The sequence below is a fragment of the Bos taurus genome, chromosome 21, assembly GCF_002263795.3.
Source record: "Bos taurus isolate L1 Dominette 01449 registration number 42190680 breed Hereford chromosome 21, ARS-UCD2.0, whole genome shotgun sequence".
NCBI classification, from domain to species: domain Eukaryota; kingdom Metazoa; phylum Chordata; class Mammalia; order Artiodactyla; family Bovidae; genus Bos; species Bos taurus.
This window is the reverse complement of record NC_037348.1, coordinates 32,048,608-32,071,300: the sequence shown is the minus strand read 5'-3', so window position 1 is coordinate 32,071,300 and position 22,693 is coordinate 32,048,608. Positions and strand designations below refer to the sequence as shown.

At 38.2% G+C, this 22,693-nt stretch overlaps 1 protein-coding gene across 2 annotated transcripts; it reads right to left on the bottom strand.

The window, feature by feature from the left end:
* Window positions 1-3,974: 3,974 nt before the first annotated feature.
* RCN2 (reticulocalbin 2) lies at window positions 3,975-22,128 on the bottom strand. 2 transcript variants are annotated; one of them, XM_005221930.4, is made up of 7 exons: window positions 21,763-22,099; window positions 21,265-21,370; window positions 18,063-18,259; window positions 10,256-10,357; window positions 6,836-6,932; window positions 5,331-5,473; window positions 3,975-4,820 (listed from the first exon to the last, which is right to left on the bottom strand). In XM_005221930.4, the coding sequence occupies exons 1-7, from the start codon at window positions 21,904-21,906 to the stop codon at window positions 4,668-4,670; spliced, it is 942 nt and encodes a 313-aa protein (XP_005221987.1). In that variant the 5' UTR covers window positions 21,907-22,099; the 3' UTR covers window positions 3,975-4,667.
* Window positions 22,129-22,693: the final 565 nt, after the last annotated feature.

Here is a 22,693-nt window from a genome sequence, read left to right as displayed (position 1 = left end):
TCACATACTGGCCACTAGAAACGCAAGGATAAAGATACAGGAGTAGTCCTCAAGAAACTTTTATTTCATTCCTTTAACTTTATGCAAGGATTTTTATATATTGATTTATCTAAAGCGCATTGATTTATAGATAAACTGTTATACTTTTTCTCTTTGTCATACAGGAAACTCTATGTTTATCATGTTTTTAAATTGAGCAGGAGAGTGGCATTAATACAAATCACCCTCCTCTTCCCTTCTCTAGGCTCTCAGTTCGTTGCTTTGCTTTGGTGGGTTGTTTGGGAGTAAGTTTTGCTGAGGTGTTGGGGTATAAAAAGCAGAAGGGCAGAAGGAGCACAGCTGGAGGACCAATTGCTGTAGTATGGTGAGGTGAAATACCTGTAAACAGCTAGTCAGAGCTCAGCCTTAGCTTAGCCCAACTTCCCTTTCCTTATCACCATGGATGCAAGATCACAATTAAAGGTAATCAAGATTTTTTTTTTTTAGAGTACGCTAACAAAATCATTCACTTGCATGAGGTCATTTGTTGTTACGTGGAACAACAAAGCATCAATTCAGACAGGCCAGCAGCTGGCACAAAGAAAACCCACCTTTGTTCATGCTTTTAGTGTGTTCTTGTAATGGGATGGTCTCTTTACGTCTGTTACCAACCATTATTAATGGGACCACAGAGCAGAAGAGTGATGTCTTCTGTTCTTTGAAAACTGGCCTCAGAAGAGAAGAAAAATAACTTTGTAGAACAGAAAACAAAACTAGGGTGTTTTTTTTTCTTGTTTAATCTTATTTTTTCCACAAAACCAAGATTAAAGGCTATGTGAATTTTTTAAATCCCTTTAACCATTTTTTTTTCTTTTCTCCCTTTAACCATTTTTAAAGTTTCAAGAATTTAAATGGTTTACTTTCTGTAGCTGATGAACTGTCTTTGGTTAATTTGCAATAAAGATATGGTGAACTCCAGGTTGCAATAAATTTGCAATTAAGATATGGTGAACATGCACTGTGAAAGTGCGTTTTCCTTTGTACTTGAATTTTTTTTTTCCCAAATAAAACTGAGACATTTTAGTAGCTATTCTGCATGCCCTTAAGTAGCTGAGCTACTCAATGATATCAGTTGTAAAAAATTTCATAGCAGTCAGAACATCTGGCCAAATATTTATTTGACAAAAACTCAATGTTGAAATGAAGCACATTGGTTATCACACTTGTTTCAAGAACTTGACTCTAATTTGCTTTCCCAAATAATTTTTTAAACTTGAAAAGATCTTATAGAAGTTTTTTAAAGAAGAAATTTCTCACTTAAAAGGAAATACAGTAACACAAAAACCTGAGAGATAAATGCATAATTTAATGCATAAATTTAAAACTGCAAAGGAACCTAAAAAGGACATATACTGTAATAATTCCAACTATGTGATGTCTGGAAAAGGCAAAACTAAGGAGACAGTAAGTTTAGTGTTTGCCAGGGGTTGGGGTGGAAGACTAATGAATAAAGGCAGAGCAGAGAGGATTTTAGGGCAGTGAAACTACTCTGTAGAAAGGTAGATATGTCATTATACATTTGTCCAGACCCACAGAATGTACATCAAGAGCAAATCCTAAACTGTGGTCTTTGGGTGATAATAATGTCCTACCAGACTTCTCCGTCCATGGGATTCTCCAGGCAAGAATAGTGGAGTGGGTTACCATTTCCTTCTCCAATGTGTCAATGTAGGTTCATCAGTTGTAACAAATACACCACTCTGGTGAGGGATTTTGATAGTAGAGGTGGCTGTGTATGTGTGAAGAGCAGAGTTTATGCGAATGACTACCTTTTGCTCAATTTTGTTGTGAATTTAAGACTGCTAAGACTAAAATAAAGTCGATTAAAAAAAAAACACAAAGCAAAGAACTAAGTAAGGCTAACTGAATGTCCTCGCTTCTTTTAAGTTCACATCACAAACTATAAAGTCATTTTCTGTCCTGTATATTTGCCCAATCAGAAACAGGTATGAACTGATTTGTGTATGTACTGTCAGCTTTTCCATTTTGAAGTAGTACCTAGAGTCAAACAAAGGAAGTTATTAAGTCCTTCAACCAGAATCAGCTAATAATTCAAAAAGTCTCATTCTATAAGAATAAATTCAAATTATCCTATTTCTATTAAAATAAAAATAAAAGCTTTATTTTTAAAGAGGCTTGTTTAAAATCCAAATGAAAGCATTAAAAATAAACTTTTCTATTTTGAATTAGCAAAAGAAATAAACTTTTCTATTCTGAATTATAGAAACTCTGTTCAAAGCAGGTTTTTTTCTCTGTATGCTTATAAAAGCCAATTATTTAATACTAAATCTTCTGTTAGTAAGGAGAGGCTGTGCTCTTACCAAAATCTTAGCAGCTTAATAAAAGTCTTATTTTTTGATCATGCAAAGTCCACTGAGAGTCCATCTGACCTTCCTAGGGTCACTCAGTAATCAAGACTACTTTGGGACTTTCCATAAAGAATCCACCTGCCAGTGCAGGGGATGTGGGTTCAATCCCTGGTCTGGGAAGATTTCACACGCAACTAAGCCATACAACATAACTGCTGAGCCTGCACTCTAGAGCCCCTGCTCTGCAACAAGAGAAGCCACTGCAAGAGAAGCCCGCACACGGCAAGGATGAGTAGCCTTCAGCTTGCAGCAACTAGAGAAAGCCTGTGCACAGCAACGAAGACACAGCGCAGCCAAAACGCAGGAAACCTTTAAAAAGACTACTTTGATCCTGTGGCTTCACCATTTCAAGTAAGGCGTCCTCTACAACACCAGGGCAAAGGCACGGCAAAGGTTTGTCACTGGTCTGCTTTGGGAATGACGTATACTACTTCCACTCACATTAATTGGTTAGAACCAGCCCGTGTTCACCCACATGGGGGCTGGAAAATAGAATTTCTTTATGCCAGGGATTAAAGAAGTACAGATATGGATGACCACTAATAATGTCACCAAAATTCTTATATCCACGTGAAATCAAGGCTGAATGTAGAATGCTAATTCTTAACTCATCAGATTAAAATAAAAGCTGTATCTGATCCTCTAACAATTCTGGTATAGATTTTGGAGAATCTAGTAAGAAAAACAAATGATTAGCATGCTAATCAAACTAGTAATTCCAAATATCCTGATTTCAGTAAGGTTGACAAATGGCAGATGAGTGATAATTGTGTATCTTTTAATTCTTAAGGAACCAGACAAGTATCGTAAGTTAAAATGAAAACCATGTACTTTAGCCATCAGGGTAAGCAAGCTATCATTAAAGTGTGAGAGTTTATAATCTGTATTCACAACTCACATCAGCAAAAACGGGAGCAATAGAGAGGTAAGCAGACAGTTAATTCTATCAGAAAAGAGTTTCAGGTTTTCTCTAATACTCATAAAGACTAGCTGAGTCTCCCAATGCTGTGCGTGCTATAAAAGAGAGAACTTCAGATTAGAAAAAGATTAACAGAATGCATAGTTGACCTCTTCACCCACAAATACAGGTTATTTAAGAAAATAGAAACTGTGAGTTAAAGCTGGGAAATAAATTTCTCACCTTCTCACTTTTCTTACTCCCCACAAAGGTAACAAGCTAACTTCCTGAATAAGGTTAAAACTGACTACATAGGTACGGACAAATGCTTATCAAGTGTGACTTTAATTTCAGTATGACTGATCTCAGGCTCTACTGGTAATTTCAACCCGTGCAATCCTTACGATTGTTTCCAGCCCGAAAGAGTGAGACCACATTTGCTATACTAGCAACTGAAATGTGTCAGGTGTACATTCAATTACAATATGATTCTTTTATCCAAAAGAACCAAAATAAGAATATGCAGCAAGAATATAATTTAACAAAGTTTTGAGAACATTCACTTCTCAAATACAGGAATGAATGAGGTGAGGTAATGTATAATACAACAAAACTTTTGCTGAATTCAAGGTTTACCTGAAAGATCAAATAAAAATCAAACAAACATATAAAAAGATATGACATTTCATTTTTAATCAGTCAAAAAAAAGAAACAGAAAAGAGTTCTGGACAAAGTCAAATTCCACACACCATAATGCTATAGTTACACATTAAATATAATTACTATCTATACATATGCAAAAATATAAAGTTCTATTTCATACAACAAAACCCTTTATAGAAACCATTTTAAAATTAAGCAGAACTTCTCAACATTAATATGTGAGGTATAAGTCCTTCTAAGGTTCCTTTAAAGGTTTTAAAACAAAATGCTAAATCTAAAAACAATGTCCTTCTGTCAGTTCCCAAGTTAAACCTACTTAAAACAAAAAATTGATAGCTTAGTCACATACTACTTAAATAATATTGTTCAGGCATCTCTGAAATCCTGTTTTTTTTTTCAAGTATGGAAACAGAACTCAAATATTTCACAATACAGTACTAAACAGATGGACTATTTAGGAAAGACTTTTTTGTCATATGGCACAACATTGTTTAATTTCTTCAATGCATTTGGAAATAAATATCAGGCTTTTGTTTTACTTTTCTCCTAAAAGGCCAAAACTATAATGTACATTAGGATAATTTTGACTCTGGTAAGACTTAAGAGTGTAAAATATAACATCAACATTTTATCACAAAAGTAAAGCTGGTAACAAACTATAAAAGGAGCCTGTGCTCTACTCAGATACACCCGGGGATCAAAGCTCGTCATGATAAAAGTATTCATCATGAAGCTGTCTGCCGTAATCTGTGGCTTCACTTGTAAGAAACAAGTCCTGGTTCTCCAGAATCTCTTCTTCAGAGAGCTTTCGGTCACTATTCAAATCCATTTCATCAATTAGATGACGAGCCTTTAAAATAAAACAAAAACGTGTCAAGCATAGTAAGTATTTTTCAGCAAGATGTTCACATTTTAATGGGATCTGATTTGTCAAAATCATTCAGGTATACCAAGTACTCATTATTGTCTAAGTACCTAAAAGTATTAACTATCATGACTGGGTCTGTCTACAGCATTTCTCATCACCTCCTTTCTTAATTTCTGCTGGGTTCTGTCTCCTCCCAACTCAAATCCAATTCAGGATATCTCAAAGACAAGGAAAATTAGTATAACCCATTTTGAGCCCCAGAGGTAAATACAAACTTTTATTATTCTATTGTACTATTGAATTCATATATAATACCATCCTAACTTCCTTGTCTCTTTGACAGTCTAAAACAGATCATAGATTTAAATCAAGAAATAGCAATGCATTGATCCTAAATAACTCCACTACTTCCTTCTTTGGCTTAAGATTCTGAATTTCCTTTACTACAATAGCACAAATTTGGGGATGAGAGAATCCTTCTGTAATACTTACCTCTTCCTGGGCAATGCCCTGGTTATTGGGTACAACCCAGGACAACAGTTCTTGCGGATCAAGTCTGCCATCAGCATCTCTGTCATAATCATTCATGAATCTATCTTTCTCAACAAGTATCCACTCTGGATCTTCACTTGCGGCTATTAATATATTAATATTAAAAAAAGAACATAAACATGCATACACAAGAATACCACACATATCCCATAAGAAGTCTGGTATAGCCCCAGATAGAGGAAATGAATTTAAAGCTTACCACATAAAGGAGGCCCAAAGAAACAAAGCACTTAACTGAAAAGGGCTGAAATAAGCGCAAACTCTATAGTAATTTTCAAAAGTGATACTCAGAGTTTTAAAATTGTTGCACAGAGGGAGGGAGGGAGATGAGAAGGAGGTTCAAAAGGGAGGGGACATATGTAAAACTGCTGCATAGGGACCTCCCTGGCAGACCAGGGCTTGGGCCTCTGTGCTCCCACTGCAGGCCCCGTGGGTTCAATGCCCTGGGGGCGGATCTAGGATCCCACATGCTGTGTGATGTGGCCAAAAAGAAAAAACATCAGCTTTATTGTAAAACTGTTCTGGGATAAAACTCAACTGAAAAAATGAAAACAAACAAACAAACATGAAAGTCTATGTAGCATGCGTCGAACCTGGCGGTGGGAGGGGGGTTCAGGAGGGGGAGCACATGCACACCCGTGGCAGATTCATGCTGATGTATGGCAAAACCAATACAATATTGTAAAGTAACTAGCCTCCAATTAAAATAAATAAATTTATATTAAAAAATACATAAATAAACAGATGGAGATTAACAAAAAGTCTATGTAAAAATCTCATGGAGAAAAAAAATTTTTTTTAAGTGTTACATATTATCACAAACTAGTAATTTTGCTAACTGCTGCTACTTGTTCTGATATTGTTTGCCCAAGTCTGAACTGGGAAATGGTTTTATGAACATCATGTGACTAAATCTTCCTGTGTGTTCTCACAATGTGTGTTCTTACAAAGTAATGCCATAGGTAATTTTAAAGTGACATTCATAGTAAGTGATGCTAAGCAAAAATTCTGAAAAGACAGCTGCTTATACGAAAAGCTGCATATAAAACCTCCTTAAATTTTAAACAGTAAGACATTTTCCACAGTCTTACTCTAGTATTTATAGGATTTTTTTTTTTTTCTTCTAAGATCTACATGCAAAGGTACAGGAGTCTGTTTAAAAATATCAACCTTTACTTCCTCAGCCATCTGAATTGATAATTACATTGTATTTGTTTGAAATGGAAGAAAAATGCTTGGCTCTATATGAGGAACTAGAAGTGGGCAAAACAGCATTCTCAGACAAGCTGTAAGCCCCTTTGTTTCACTAGTATTTTACTGAACTCAACAAGGAGGTATGAGGCCCAGTTCTTCCATTTTCCTCCATCAAACAGAGCTCTCAATGAGCAAGACTATCTTCCAATTTCTTCCTTTCCCCTTCCTCCCACACACCCCAGCCTACTTACTCGGGTCCCGCCTGTAGTCCCCAAGAAATTCTTCCAAACTAACAAATCCATCACCATCTTTGTCATGTTCTTCTAAAGCCTCTTGAATGACAAATTCCTATTGCATGTATGTTCACCAAAAAGAAAAAAAATCTGTCACAAAAGTTTCAATTCCATCACCATCTGAATCAACCCTACTATAGAATTAATTATTGAATTATTTCTACTATAATTAATTAATCCTACTATAGAAATATTTAACCTAATTATTCTTTAGGAATAATTATTTTGTCTATACTTGCCACACAATCTTTCTAAACACTGGAATTTAGAAGCAGGAATAAAACCCCAAATATTAATAGCTTAGAATTTAACATCCTTAAGCTTCTATTATTGAGCACTCTACCTCACCCTCCTGAATAACCTTGGCAATAAACTCACATTTCTATTTTCTGCACATTACCTCCTTCTGAAGAATGATATATCTTATATTACCTTTGTCTTCTTTAATTTCACTTTCCTGTCAATCCATTAACAAGCCAAAAGAACCCTCATCTCAGATGTCTCTGCATAGAACTGTTGCCTGAAATGGGTCAGTACCCTATAAAACTTCAACTTCCTTGCTTCCTCTTCCACCCATCTACCTTCATCCACCCTAGACTGCCCCCAAATCGGTTCCTGACTCTTTCTAAGGCTCCTTACCAACTAATCCCTTCTGACCCAAAGATCACGCCCTTTCTAGTTATGCTTTCCCAAGACGACCTGCTCCACTGCTTCCCTTACTACACTCCTGTGTCCCCTTGGACCCTTTTCTTATTATGCCCGTCCTCATGCTATACGTCAGACCCACATCACTTTCTCCTTTATTTCAGAATCAGAGGAAGATACAAAAATAGAAACCTAATCCTTATAAATTTATTTTTTGCCACTTCTGTGGGCTCTCACTGCAGCTTGGAAGTCTCTCTCTGCCTCAGCCTCCCTAACACTCTATGGCTGTTTTTTGACATCTCTATTTTCTCTAAGCCTTACCCCAATTCTCTCCAACATGCTCTTGGCAAAGACTTCCTATTTTTCTAAGCATGGGAGAGGTCTTCTGAAATCCTTCCTTGTTTCCCAGCACTGCATCCTCACCTTTAACCACCTCTATTTTGATGCCTGTTCCTTTCATCCTTCTCTTTGATCTCAGCAGTTAAAGCTCTGCCCCTCTTCTCTAGGATGAAGCCCTCAACTGTCTTCCTAGATCCCATACTTCCCCACTTCCTGAGAGCTTTCTTTTACTCTTAACTCCAGCTTCTCCAACCCTTTCCACTAGCTCCTTTTTCTGTGCCTTTAAAAACAGCCAAGTTCCCATGACTCTGCTGCACTCTTTAACCACCATCCTGGTCTTTCTTTTCCTCTCAGAGGTTACAGCTACTGTTCTCATTTCCTCATTACCTGCTGCTGCCTGAATACTTTTTCAGCCTGGATTCCAGAACCATAACTACAGTGAAACATATTCTCAAAAGTCTCTTATTGTAGTCAAATCCAGGGGCTTTATCTACATCTGCATGAAACAACACTTAAGTAGAAGTTGTTGGGTTTTGTTGTTTTTTTTTAATCAAATATAACAGATTTTCGATACAGAAACCAGGGGATGTTAACCTGGAGACCCAAAGATTAGTTTTGGAGAGAAGATCTGAGAATCTCTTGAAATTATAACCCAGTATTTTATGTGTATGAACATGGACATGTTCAGGACTTTTCTGGGGCAGGGTACACAGCTTGCATCAGATTTTTTTAAAGGAGTCTGTGATCCAATAAAAGAATCACTGATCAAACTGATTATTCCTGCATTCAAGTAATCCTCTTGGGAAACAAAGACATTTCAAGAATGCTGCCTTGGTTAAAATAATTTTTAAAATTATGTGAACGAAAATATTTTTAAATTCCAACTTTTAATTCAAAGTAGAATCACTTAGTTGATCTTATATTCTGCCCTTTTCCTATCCTATATACCCTTAAAAGGGAAACAAGGAAAAAAAGATCCACGAAAACAATTAAGGTAAACAGAAATTAATGAAGCTGCTCTGAATGAGACACCGTCTTATGATCACCCATCTTGTGTGCTGCCATCAACTCCAACTCAGCACAAAGACCATCCTTTCCCATCCCGACATATCCCATTCTGCGATGGTACTGCTTTTGTATCGTTGTTACTCAAGCTTCCAACCTCAGAGTCATTTCTGATTCTTGCCCTCTTCCCCTCCCATGCTATATCAGTCAACATTCCTGTCTATGCTTTCTTCAAAATGTTGGTCACTCATCAATTCATTCCATTGCCACTTAATATTCCAGGGCTATACACATAATGCCTAAATTATTTCATTGCTATCACTGGTCATTTCCCTCCTCAGTCTTCAACTGTTCCTTATTCCCCAGATAATCAAGATCCAACATCCTCCGCCTACCATGCTAGGGCTCAATTAGCTTATCTCCACTTAATTCTGGCACTTAAACAAACTGTGCCCAGCAATGTTCTCAAACTAGGTCATGTACTTTGTGGAAAGTAAGAAATCCAAAGCCTCACAATGGCAAGAGAAATGGCACTGATGGTGGTGTCTTGCCACCAAGTTAGAGAGAAAAATATATCTGCAGTCCTGCTATCAAGGCAGGGACATCCAACCATGACCCATTAAGCACAAAGCTACATCTTCCCTCCCTGAAATGTCCAGGGAACCAAGCCACACAGCTTGGGGCTGATGCCAGGCAACAGACCTCAATGTAAACGTTTAGTCTGTTTTTTAAAAGCCATTTCTTATGTTAAAGTTTACTCTCCAATATGATAGTTTCTGCTCCCAAGAAGTTTACCAAGTCATAGCAGGGACTTAATCACTGTTGAATTATACCCTGGGTTCAACAAAATTTTGAAGAGCTGGTACTTCTTTTAAAGGGATGAGAGGACTCATTATGCCTAAAGTTACAAAAACATTATTAGTCATTAGCAGTTGCATCCCCCCACCTCATCCCACTCCCATACCCTATGAAAAGGGATCTAAATATGATAGTGTTCCCAGACCAAAAGTTTTCACAAGTAACCCTGTAAACTAAACAGGAAGTTCTAGTGTTACTAATATTGAAACACCTGAGAAAAGTCTGAAAGCTACAAAACGACAAGGAAGGCGCTGAAGGTAACCCAGTTATGAAAGAGAAACTAGCCAGGCAAAGACGGATACACATAAACACTTCAGAGACTGAAGAAAACCTCATTCCTTACCTTCTCCCGCCCTGTACACACCCCCACTCCACCAGAAAACCTCCGTCTTCCCACCCCTTTTCTGAAGCAAGGAAAAGTTTAGATCATCTCCTAAAATTCTGTTTTGTATATAATTTATTTTCATTACTATGTAAAAGTTTTAAAGTTTTGGCTATTCAATAGTTATCTTGAAATTTTTTCTTCCTTACCGTCATATAATCAACTTCTTCAGGATGTTCAAAAGCAATAAACTCTTCAAGGTTCAAGCCAGGGCCTGAATCCTGGTTAGCTTTTTCAAATCGCTTCTTGTCCTTTAAATGAAGCTTTGAAAATTAAATATTGAACATTTAAAGGTTTTCTCATTCATCCCACAATGTCATTAAAAATACTTTGAAAAATACAAGCTATGTGACCTCTAAAGTACATTTATATCCATTATCACATTTAATCTTCACATCATCCCTTTGATGTTAAGTTGGGCAAATAACAAGCATTTACTAGAAGCAGTACAGCGACATAGGGAGACTCAGATCTGAATTCCAGCAATGCCACTTATTAACTTGTTACTTACGGCAAACTGCTAAACCTCTTTGGGCTCCTCAACTATACAACTGGGATAATTTGACACCAAAAACAACAGAAGCAAAAATAAACAAGTGGGACTACATCAAACTAAAAGGCTTCTGCACAGCCAAAGAAATCGTCAAGAAAATGAAAGCTACTGAATGGGAGAAAATATCTGCAAATCATCTATCTGATAAGGGGCTAATATCCAAAATATATAGAGAACTCGTACAACTCAATAGAAAAACAAACAGTCCAACTAAAAAAATGGGCAGGTCTGAATAGACATTTTCCGAATACATACAGATGGCCAACAGGCAGGTGAAAAGATGCTCAGCATCATAAATCATCAGGGAAATGCAAATCAAAACCACAGTGAGGCACACCTGACACCTGGATGCTATACAACAAGACAATCCAGCAATTCCACTTCTGGGTATTTGTCGAAAGAAAATGAAAATACTAACTCAAAAAGATACACAAGCCTCTATGTTCACTGCAGCATTATTTACAATAGCCAACACATGGGAACAGCCTATATCCACTGATGGATAAATGGATAAAGAAATTACATAATATGTTCCACTAATATATATAAGAATATTATTCAGCCATAAAGAATAAAATCTTGTCATTTAAGACAACATGGATATATACCTCAAGGGCATTATGCTTTGTGAAATAAGTCAGAGAAAGACAAATACTGTATGACCTTGCATATGTAGAATCTAAAAACAAACAAAAAGTTCACAAAAACAAAACCCAAAAAACAAAAACAAAAAACCAAGTTCACAGATAGAGAGAACAGACAGGTGGCTGCCAGAAGTGGCTGGTAGGGAAGTGAGAGAAATCAGTGAACTGTTTTTTGGTTTTTTTTTAGTTTAAATAAACTGAACAATTCATAATAAGAAAAAATCTCTATTAAGCAACTGAGATGAGAATTCCTATCAAGCAATTAGAAAACATATTAGGTATTCAATGTTACGTGTTACTATTATTGATAAAAAAATTGAGATTAAAATGATTTATTGAAAGGGATGTCAGGAAAACAACTAAAATATATTGAACTTGGATCCCTCCTGTTCTTTCTACAACACTACACACTACCTTCTTTAACAATCGCAGCAACTTTTTGAATGCCCCCAAAGCAATGACTTTAGACTATGTATTAGTTCTTGGTGTGCCTATTTCTGTTTCTGGTCTTCAAAATGACTTTTCAAAAACACTGTAACAGGTTTCAAATACTCCTCTTATGAGAATACTTTTGGTAAATATTTGGAAGTCTACTCTTCATAGGCTGTTTATAGTGCTACTTCTGTATGTCCAGATAAACACATCAAAAGCTGAAAAGCCCCTATCTTGGGGTTGAGCTAAATAATCATACCGTTTTCTACTTTGTCATGCCCATCTTCCTTTTCTTTCCCCTCAAGTACACTCTGGTAGGAAACCAAGCAGTAGCGACTATTAGGAGAAAAGCGACTTTTAATCAATTTTCTCAAAGGTAATTCTGTAATTAAGAGGATTGGAAGCCAATAGTGGCATATTGCTAATCCTGCATACATTTTGAGAAATTTCTAGGAATAACTTTCCTTTTTATAAACTGATGTGTATTAAATCACACATTTTTTTAAAAAGCACAATTTCAAATATTTTAGAAGCTTTTAATTTATGTGTTTCACTGTTGAAAAGAAATGCTCTTCTCAATTTTCTAGAATACTAAAGGTTGGGTAGCACTTGTTTACTGAAACAGTAGTTCTTTTACGATGACTGAGTTACAGTGGAGGCTCACTTCTTTCCCCAAAGAATTTTAAATACCCAGATTCCACTAGCCAGTTATATTCATCCAATCATGGCAGGAAAAAAACATGTTTCCAAACAGCTGCTTTTAACTTAATGTTTCATAATTTTAAATAACTAGACTAAATAATGTACATGTTATGTTCAGGTTTAACATGGGGAAAAGTAGAAAAACAAGAATTTGAGGTACTTAGCTGAGTCAATCAAGGTTTTTGAATAAATCACTATTCAAAATACTAAAGTGCTTAGATTTCCTTATGAAAGAACCCTTCAATCTGGAGCAAAAGGTCCATGTTTCAGCAGAGGGAGCTGAATTTGGCCAAATTTGCCTATGGAAAGAAAGGATCTCTTTCAATAGCTGAGATTTCTTAAAAAAAAAAATAAAGTACTTTTCTCATTTACATTTCTCAGGTTTTTAAAAAATAATGGGATTTTTAAAAGTCTTATTCATGGTCATTTAAAGAACACATTTATTAGAGACTCATATTAAAGAAGCTAATACACCAAGACTTTGTCCAAAGGGGCAAATTTCTAAAAGACGACCACAAAGGACTGTCAGTTTCATAAAACCTCAACACTTTTTTTTTCCTGTATAAAACCCTTGTGTTCTAGTGCATAGAAAGTACTATGCACAGTAGTAAAAAGATAGAAACTACTATAGTCATTTATTTTTACATTGTAACAGAAACTTGTGAAGAACAAAACTGCCATCTTTTGGTAGACTAAAGATTTTACACGAGGAAATCTATAACCTGTGATAACAGAACAAAAGTCTAGGTCTTAAGATTCTGATTAGCCACATGCATGATTATATCCTACACAAATAAATCCTGCTTACACATGCACATTCGCAGCTGGCTTTAGAAGTTATAGGAATTGAGCTTTTGCCAGGTAGGTCCTCAAACTTTAATTATCCTGCTTAAAAGTGCTGACTATACTTGTTCATCAGGTCATAAAGAAATACTTTTTTTCCGGCATCTCACAGCCTGCAAGTCATTATTCCAGGTTATCTCTATTCTCTGTATGAAAACATTAAAAGTAACATATAATTCAGCTATCAAATTGATTTTTGGTTTTTAATAGGCTTCCATACAAAAACATTTTATTTGGACATCCAATTACTTTTTATGATTCTTTTATGGTACAATGTTTAGGCTGTAACTTTGATCAAGATCGATACATTCTTCATCCTTTTATTTTTTATTTTGCAGAATCATGCAATTGTGTCTGGGTTCATTTTTATACCCCACATCCACTTTTAGTGGGTCATATATGTAAATATATATATATATATATATATATATATATATAATTCTAACAAAGTATTATAAATAGAATTTCATGTAGAGACATATTCCTATGTTGTTGAAGAATAAGCAAACAGGACCAATAGGACTCCCATTGAGAAGTGTTCATTTCAGGGACCCATTAATTCCTGTAGGCTATAAGGCCCATCTAATTCATTCTTTAAAAGTACAGTCTTATAATCAACATGTCCAGAGTACCTGGGTGAGAAACACAGCATTAAAATCAGACATCTTTTAAAAAAACCAAACTGCTCATCAACAGTTTATGTAACAAGTCACGTACTTCTTCAAAGTAAAGATTTTCTTCTCCATACCATCATGTATTATTACATTCCACCCTACTCCACTCTCCAAAGAATATAGATTTTAAAAAACTACACAATTTCCCTACTTTTTGATGGGATAATAATTAAATCTTTTGAGTGAAAAACAAACACAGAATCTACTTCTGGTAAGATTTTAAAATACTGTATTTAACGTTTGTATTATTCCCTGGCAAAGAAGTCATAATGTCACACCATGGTTTGGTTTTAAGAAAAAATCTTGGAATGTGAACGATGCTTTTAAGATGAGTTAATTCCTATAGTAAAGGAGAATAACTAGCAGACAAATTCTAGATCTCATTATCATCATCTGTTTTCTTTTTAGCACTAAGTAGTAAAAAGACTGATTTACACTCTTTTCAGTCTGCTGTAAGATGAAGACCCAAATAAGGAGAAAAGAGGATACTTTCCCCCTATATATTAAATCTTATCTACTCTAAAGCTGATAGTTAACAAATGCTTAAACAACTTCCAAAAGCTGATTGTATGTAAGTATTAGAGATAAACATGTGACTCACATGTTTTCTTCAACAATTTTCTTTCAAATTAACATAGAAGGATTTACCAGTTCAACTGCTACTATTTATTACTATTTCTCCATACTGTTTTCATCCCCATTTTTAGATATGAGGACACTGAGGCACAGGAGGGTTAATTTAACCCAAGGTACCCCACTGTCATGTGGTGCTGCGTGCATGCTCAGTCCTGTCTGATGCTTTGCGACCCTTTGGACTGCAGCCTGCCAGTCCGTCTCCTCCAGAGGATCTTCCCAACCCAGGGACTGAACTCGCATTTCCTCCAGCTCCTGAATTGCAAGTGGATTCTTTAGCTGCCGAAGCACTGGGGAAGCCCTTGCTGAATGTAAAGCCAAGGTGACTGGCCCCACAGCTGGAGTCCTTACCCTCCACACTGGTGGTACAGGCACAGCACATGCATAATCATGTCAACCACAAATTGGCACTTGCCATGGGTGCCTGCCATCTACCTCTACAAGAATTAAATCATGTGCTGCTGCAGCTGCTGGGCTCCAGCACCCTCTGAAGGAGCTCAAGATGGACAGCAGAAGCCAGGCACTCTGCGTTCTGGGAAAACTGGCAGGACAGGTCTTCAGATAGTTAGATATTCTCAGGAGATAATTTTATGAGCCCAATTCTTCTATCTCCTCATCTCTAGAAAAGCACTAAAATCCTTCATGGTTGACAACTGTTTCTCATGACTAGCAGAAGCTTCATAAGACCAGCAGAAACTTTCTAAAAAAATTAATGTGCTTGACTGTATGTACTCCCCCTTTACCCAAATCACATATATACTGTCCTTTCCTTCCCCCCTGCCTCTTTGGAGCAGTTTCTCAGAGCTACCTGAGGCGCTGTCTCCCAGGCTGCAGTCCTCATATTGCCTCAACTTAACACACAACTCTCAATTGTGCATTTTTTTAGTCGACAATCCTTAGCAGAGAAACAACCAATTTCGAGTTAGTGATGACCTACAGACAACTCTCAATTGTGCATTTTTTTAGTCGACAATCCTTAGCAGAGAAACAACCAATTTCGAGTTAGTGATGACCTACAGACAACTCTCAATTGTGCATTTTTTTAGTCGACAATCCTTAGCAGAGAAACAACCAATTTCGAGTTAGTGATGACCTACAGACAACTCTCAATTGTGCATTTTTTTAGTCGACAATCCTTAGCAGAGAAACAACCAATTTCGAGTTAGTGATGACCTACAGAGTTCAAGTGGTTCTTAAATAAATAGCATATACAATGCCACAATATGGCCACAGTAAAAACTAAATTGTAGATGCCAACAGAGGAAGCTCAGAAGTTTTCAAAGCACCCTTGACTAATATGTTGGGACATGACCTTTGCAAATAGTTGTTTGAGTTTATTTTTTCCACATACAACAACCTCTTTTTAAAAAAAGTCTTTAAAATTACCTCTGAAATACAAAGTATTCACAATATCAATTTTTAAGGCTTATAGTAATTTGTCTTAAAGACTTCCTACCAATTACTAAGTAAAGTCTTTAAAAAAGTTCCTATTAATTCCTAAATATGTCTTCCTCAATTCTGCTTAAGAAGTATTTCAACAAATTAAACCATGAGACACAACACAACTCACAGTGATACTGAATCTTTAAAAATAAGTTATTTTAAATGGTGCAGCCACTATGGAAGACAGTGTTGCAGTTCCTCAGAAATTTAAAAACAGAATTACTATATATGAACTAGCAATTCCACTTCTGGATGTACCCACAAAAGAATTAAAGGCAGGATCTCAAAGAGGTATTTGTACATCCATGTTCATAGCAACATTACTCCCAATAGCCAAAAAGATGAAGCAACTCAACTCACCATTGATTGATGGATGGATAACAAAATGTGATATATACATATACTGGAATATTATTGTCTTTAAAAGGAAATTTTGACACATAGTATGACCTGGACAAATCTTGAGACTGCTAAGTGAAATAAGCTAATCACAAAAAATATACTGTATGATTCCACTTACATGAGGCACCTAGAATACAGTAAGTCTCATTCATATGAACCTTCAAGTTGCAAACTTTCAAAGATGTGAACGTGTGTTTTCATGTCCAATCACTTAAGCTAATTCACAGGTCTGGCGTCCATTGTCACATGCATGCATCCTCTCCAAGTGCTTATGCTTTTGTGTACCTTACTGTACAGTATGTACAGAGTACGGGCTTTGAAGGTGGCATTAGAGGTAAAGAACCAGCCTGCCAATGCAGAAGACGTAAGAGACGCAGGTTCGACCCCTGGGTCGGAAGATGCCCTGGAGAAGGAAATGGCAACCTACTCCAGTATTCTTGCCTGGAAAATCCCATGGACAAAGCAGCCTGGCATTGCAAAGTCAGACATGACTGAAGCAACTCAGCATGCATGCAGGCACTGTATAAAATACGGTAGTACAGTCTCCTTATTTCAAGCCCAATATGTCCAGAGGCAAGCATAAAAGAAGCAGTGACGTAGCTGGAACTACTGTACTTTTCAAGGTACTATACTGTAAAATTAAAGTTGTTTTATTTTCTTGTATTTTTGTGTGTATTATTTGTGCAAAAAGTATTATAAACCTATTATAACACTGTATAGCTGATTTGTGTTTGTTGGGTACAGGCTAACTTTGTTGAACTTATGAATGCACTTTTGGAATGGAACTCGTTCATATGTTGGGGAATTACTGTAGTTGAATTCGGAGACACAAAGTAAAGCAGTGATTGCCAGGGGCTGGGGGAAGTGGAAACGGGGAGTTATTTGAGGCTTCCTGGTGGTTCAGATGGTAGACAATGTGCGTGCAATGCAGGGGACCTGGGTTTGATCCCTGGGTGGAAAAGATTCCCTGGAGAAGGGAATGGAAACCCACTCCAGTATTCTTGCCTGGAGAATTCCATGGACAAAGGAGGCTGGCAGCCTACAGTCCATGGGGTTGCAAAGAGTCAGACACAACTAAGTGACTAACACTTTAATGGGTTTAGAGTTTCAGTTTTGCAAGATGAAATAAATTCTGGAGATTGGTTGCCTAACAGTGTGAATATAATAAAAAAATATGGAACTGCACACTTAAAAATAGTAAAATGGTAAATTTTATGTGTATCTTACCACAATTTAAAAAATGTTTATTTTATATAAATACTTAAAATGGTACTTAAAAATGGGAATAGGCCTCTATAATCTTCCTAATAAATATGATACAAAACCAACCATTCAATAACACAATAAAATAAAATATTATGAAACATATTCAAAATACACTAAAAAAGCAAACCAGGAAATGAGAACAAATGATGCAGCTAAGAAAAAGATGCAGGGATAATTGAGGTAGTCCAGAATAAGAGTCCTAAATCTGGCTAGAAAGGAAACATCAAAATGACCACTGAGGTGGAACAGGTGATTGCCTAGAGAACAAGGCAATCCAGTCGATGACCTCAGGGTTCTTGTGCTCACTCATGCAGGAAACTGAACTGATATAATCAAAAGAAAAAGCTTGTGCACACATACTCACCTGCCTAAAAGACTCCTCTTCTGCATCATCGAGAGCAGTGTTCTCAACAAAGTCGATCACCCGATCATACATCTGAATGTTGTATTCATCCCATGACACACTACCATCACTGTTTTTATCATACTCAATAAACTGTTGTTTCGCTTCTTGCATAGCATAATGTTTAAAAGACATTTGAATCCATGAACTGAGTTCACCTATGAGAATTTCCCAGAACACAATGAATGTGACAGTAATTCTGATACTTAAGAGTAGTGAGGATTTCTAAACATTCTTTAAAAGAAAAAAAAAAAAAACTTTAGTGTTTATAAATATTTGAGTGAGAATTGGTTTAGCTGCGTTCATAGAAATAGGAGTAGGAGACAAGGAGAGCTGTTTGGAATCTAAGAATGTTATATGTGATCAACCCAGAACGTAAGCCCTTTGAGTATGGAGAGTTTTGGTATATTTTGTTCACTAAGGTACTCCAAATGACTAGAAAGCACCGGGCTCAAGAAGTATTTATTAAATAAACTACCAATTGGCCAAGAAAGCACTTGACTTTTAAAACATATTATCCAAAAAATTGCAGATAACTTTTGCTAATTGGGCTTTCCTGATAGCTCAGTTGGTAAAGAATCTGTCCCAATGCAGGAGACCCTGGTTTGATTCCTAGGTTGGGAAGATCCACTAGAGAAGAGATAGGCTACCCACTCCAGTATTCTTGGGCTTCCCTTGTGGCTCAGCTGGTAAAGAATCCACCTGCAATGCAGGAGACCTGAGTTTGATCCCTGGGTTGGGAAGATCCCTTGGAGAGGGAAAAGGCTACTCACTCAAGTATTCTGGCCTAGAGAGTTCCATGGACTGTATAGTCCATGGGATCACAAAGAGTTGGACACGACTGAGCAACTTTTACTTTGCTAATTATCACAGACCTCTCAGGAAGCACAAATATTTGAATAGCTACCCACTTAATACGTATTAGAAAAAAGTGTTCTTCATTTACAAAAGTAATATACAGTTTAAAATACATTTTACATTGAGTTGAATCAAGACTATATTAAGGAAATAATAGATAAGTAAGTATGATCTAACTTCTGAAAAATGCACTCAAGTGACTGAAGTTTGAGAAACATTGTTACAGTATATTACCATTAACTATGTCAAATCATCTGGAGGAAATTTTAACAAAGTTATGGGTAGCAATTATGATTTATGCGTGTCTTGTAATAGCTTTGTCTTAACTGGGTATCTGAAAACATGGAGGAAAAGTTTCTAAATCTCAAATGTCCACTTTCAAATTAACTTTTAAAAATCTATCTTAAAATACTTTAAAATATCTATAGAGATATTTTGGAGAAGGAAATGGCAACCCACTCCAGTGTTCTTGCCTTGAGAATCCCAGGGACGGGGGAGCCTGGTGGGCTGCCGTCTATGGGGTCGCACAGAGTCGGACATGACTGAAGCGACTTAGCAGCAGCAGAGATATTTAGTATATGCATCATAGAAAAAAAGGGATGAGGGGAGAAAAATGTGCGTATTTGTAAGAATAGCAAGAGTACCCATTTGGTTTAAAGATAATACACCATTTAGTTTAAAGAATGGTACTCCTCTGTTAGTTTGAGGGAAGTCAGGTGAATAGAGAAAAGTAAAGATATTTTTGTCTCTCCTGAAACTTTAAATTGGGATAGAATAATTATGGTAACCATGGAACAATTACTTTATACCAAGTCCTCTACAGATGCTGTCTCTAATCTTCAAAACAAGGCAATTATAATCATTGCTTTACAGTTCAGGAAATTGATATTAGAAATTGAGGACTCATAACTGATAAGCAGCAGAATCCAGATTCAAACCCCATGTTTGGCTTCAAAGCCCAAACTCTTTCCACTGAACTTTGCTGTCTCTCAAGAACCCGAGTCCAGTCATGGCCCTTAACGTGCAAATAAGCAAAACTTCCTGAAGAGTCCTCAAGTGGAATGATCGTCCAGGCGTAACAGGGTACAGAATGGAACAGAGGCCAGAAACAGGGCTTCACACTTCAGCTCTGCTGTTAGAGGTAAGTTTACCCTCTCAAGGTTTTGTTTTCTCATCTACTAAATGAAGATTTGGACTAAGTTCCTTTTAATTTTAATTTTTTAAAAGCTTACTGTTAAATATTGGAGCATATATAGGCCCTTACAGATAAATGCCACCAAGTTTTCCAAATCATCTTGCGCACTCTCTAATGTATCCAAAGATGGACCTATTCTTATTGGATAATTAGCCTAGAGGCTCTGTTGTTCACATAAAAGGAACAAAGCCTTAATATTGGTGACCACACCTGAGGGCACTTCATTGACAACACATCTTGAATTTACCAATCAGGTTGTAATTCTCTCTAGCAACTTCATTCTTCAGATGTTGAGCACCATTTAAATGAGAGTTATAGCAAAACAGTTCCTGAATTTTTGTTGAGGATCAATTTGGAAAACTTGATAGGGTTCTTCAAATGAATGAAGCAATGGGGAGAGGCAGCTATTTATTTAGACTATTCTTTTAATAATCTGTGCATTTCGTTCCTGACTCTAGAACCTATCTAAGAGCACTCATTTTTTTTTTTTTAAGTGAAGGATATTAAAGACTGAATTAAGGGCAGGAGATATGGATTCTAATCCTGGTTTTGCCACTCATTTGAGCAAGGTACGTATGCCTCTGGGTTTCAATTTCTTCACCCCTACAAAAAGAGGTGGACATAATGATTATATGGTTCCTACCGAGTTATAATCATGTGTCATAAATACAATTCACACGCAACAGGTCCTTTTCTACTTGCTTATAAAAAGAAGCAAGTTCTTAAGATTCTAATGAAGCATTTATCAAAAGAGCAATAAACTTAATGCCTTAAGGCTTTAGTTTGTTTCTCCAAAATGAATTACATTGTTGACACTGATAAAAAGTCATGTGAGGAGTCCGGCAATTGCTCTAGGTATGACCTGAACACCGTGTAGGGTCAATGATGCTTATGTATTACGGGAGAAAGCACTGAGCTTTACTTGGTATCCTATGTCTAAAGATTTGGAGGTATAAAACCTACTCACCATGTCCTTTTTCCCCTCTCACATATCATCTCTAACTGATTGCAACACTAGTCATCTACACTCAACAGACACCCTGCTTAAATGTTTGCATTTGTCTCCTACAAAGGGCTGTCTCCATTGTTAGTTGTGTAGGACGTCCTTACTTTCGGTGAGAAAGCCATCTGAGTCCAGGTCAATTTTCTTTATGATTGACTTCAGTCTTTTGTGTTGCTCTTCGGGGGAGAGTTTAACATATTCATCGACTTCTTCCTTTGGGAGGTAAGCGATATACAGAGGGGATCACGCATTACTATCAGGAGGGCAAAATGGTGGAGAAAAACAGAGCTATTAGAGACCTCCCTTGCGGAGGGCTTTTGGGGTGACCCATATCTGCTCTCCAAGGGCCCTCCCCCAATGATCCCCTCAGTAACCCTGCCCCTTGTAGGGAAAGTAGAAGGGATCTGGCTCTTGGGCTGCATTGTTTTGACGCGCTTACAGACTCCGGGGTCCATCGGAGAGTGAGCGGCGCCCCGCCCGGCCCCCATTGTCAGGCTGCCCCGACCAGGCCTCGCCCGGCAGCCCCCTTTGTCCCGCGGGGACAAAGCCCGCGGCAGCCGCGCTGCGAGGCCCGACCCTCCCAGCCCCCGGTCTGGCCGCCTCACCTGGCCGCCCAGCAGCGCCTCGCGGTCGTAGTCGGCGCGGTGCTCGCCCTGCTGGTAGTGCAGCTCCTCGGCTTCCCCGGCGCCGGCTGCCGCGGCGCACAGCAGCAGCAGCCCCAGCGTGGCGGGCCTCGGGCCCAGCTGCATCGCGCCGGCCAGCCGCGGACACACAGAAAGGCGAGGAGGGAAGCAGGCGGGGCCCAAGCCAGCGGCGGCGCTCGAATGAGCGCTGCAGAGAGGCGGCGCGGCGTACGTACGGAGGTGGGAACGGAATGCGGAGAGGTCCGTGGCCTCAGTAACTAGAGCGACGTAACGCGGAGGCCCGAGCCCCAACTGCGATGGTGAAACTGGCCAGGCCGAGGCCTAAATAGCATCGGCGGGGGGGCGGGGAGGGGGCGGGGCTCCAGGCCGCGCCGCTGATTGGGTACCACGGCGCTGGGGGTGGACCGCGGCGATGTGGCGATCTGCAGCGGGCCCAGAGGTTCCCGGAGGCTGGCGGTCGCGGCCGGGAGGGGAGACCCCCGGGGGAGCCTTTCCTTGCGCCACGACACCCTCCAGAAGACACGCCCTCACTCCACCCTCGCCCTGTCTCTGTCAGTCAGCCTCATTCCTGCCCGAAGGTCCCTGTCTACTCCATGTAACCGACCCTGCTTCCATCAATGAGAAAGGCTGCAGATCTGGATGAAAAGGCAATGGCACCCCTCTCCAGTACTCTTGCCTGGAAAATCCCATGGACGGAGGAGGCTGGTAGGCTGCAGTCCATGGGGTCGCTAAGAGTCAGACACAACTGAGCGACTTCACTTTGACTTTTCACTTTCATGCCTTGGAGGAGGAAATGGCAACCCACTCCAGTGTTCTTGCCTGGAGAATCCCATGGACAGAGGAGCCTGGTGGCCTGCCGTCTATGGGGTCGCACAGAGTCGGACACGACTGA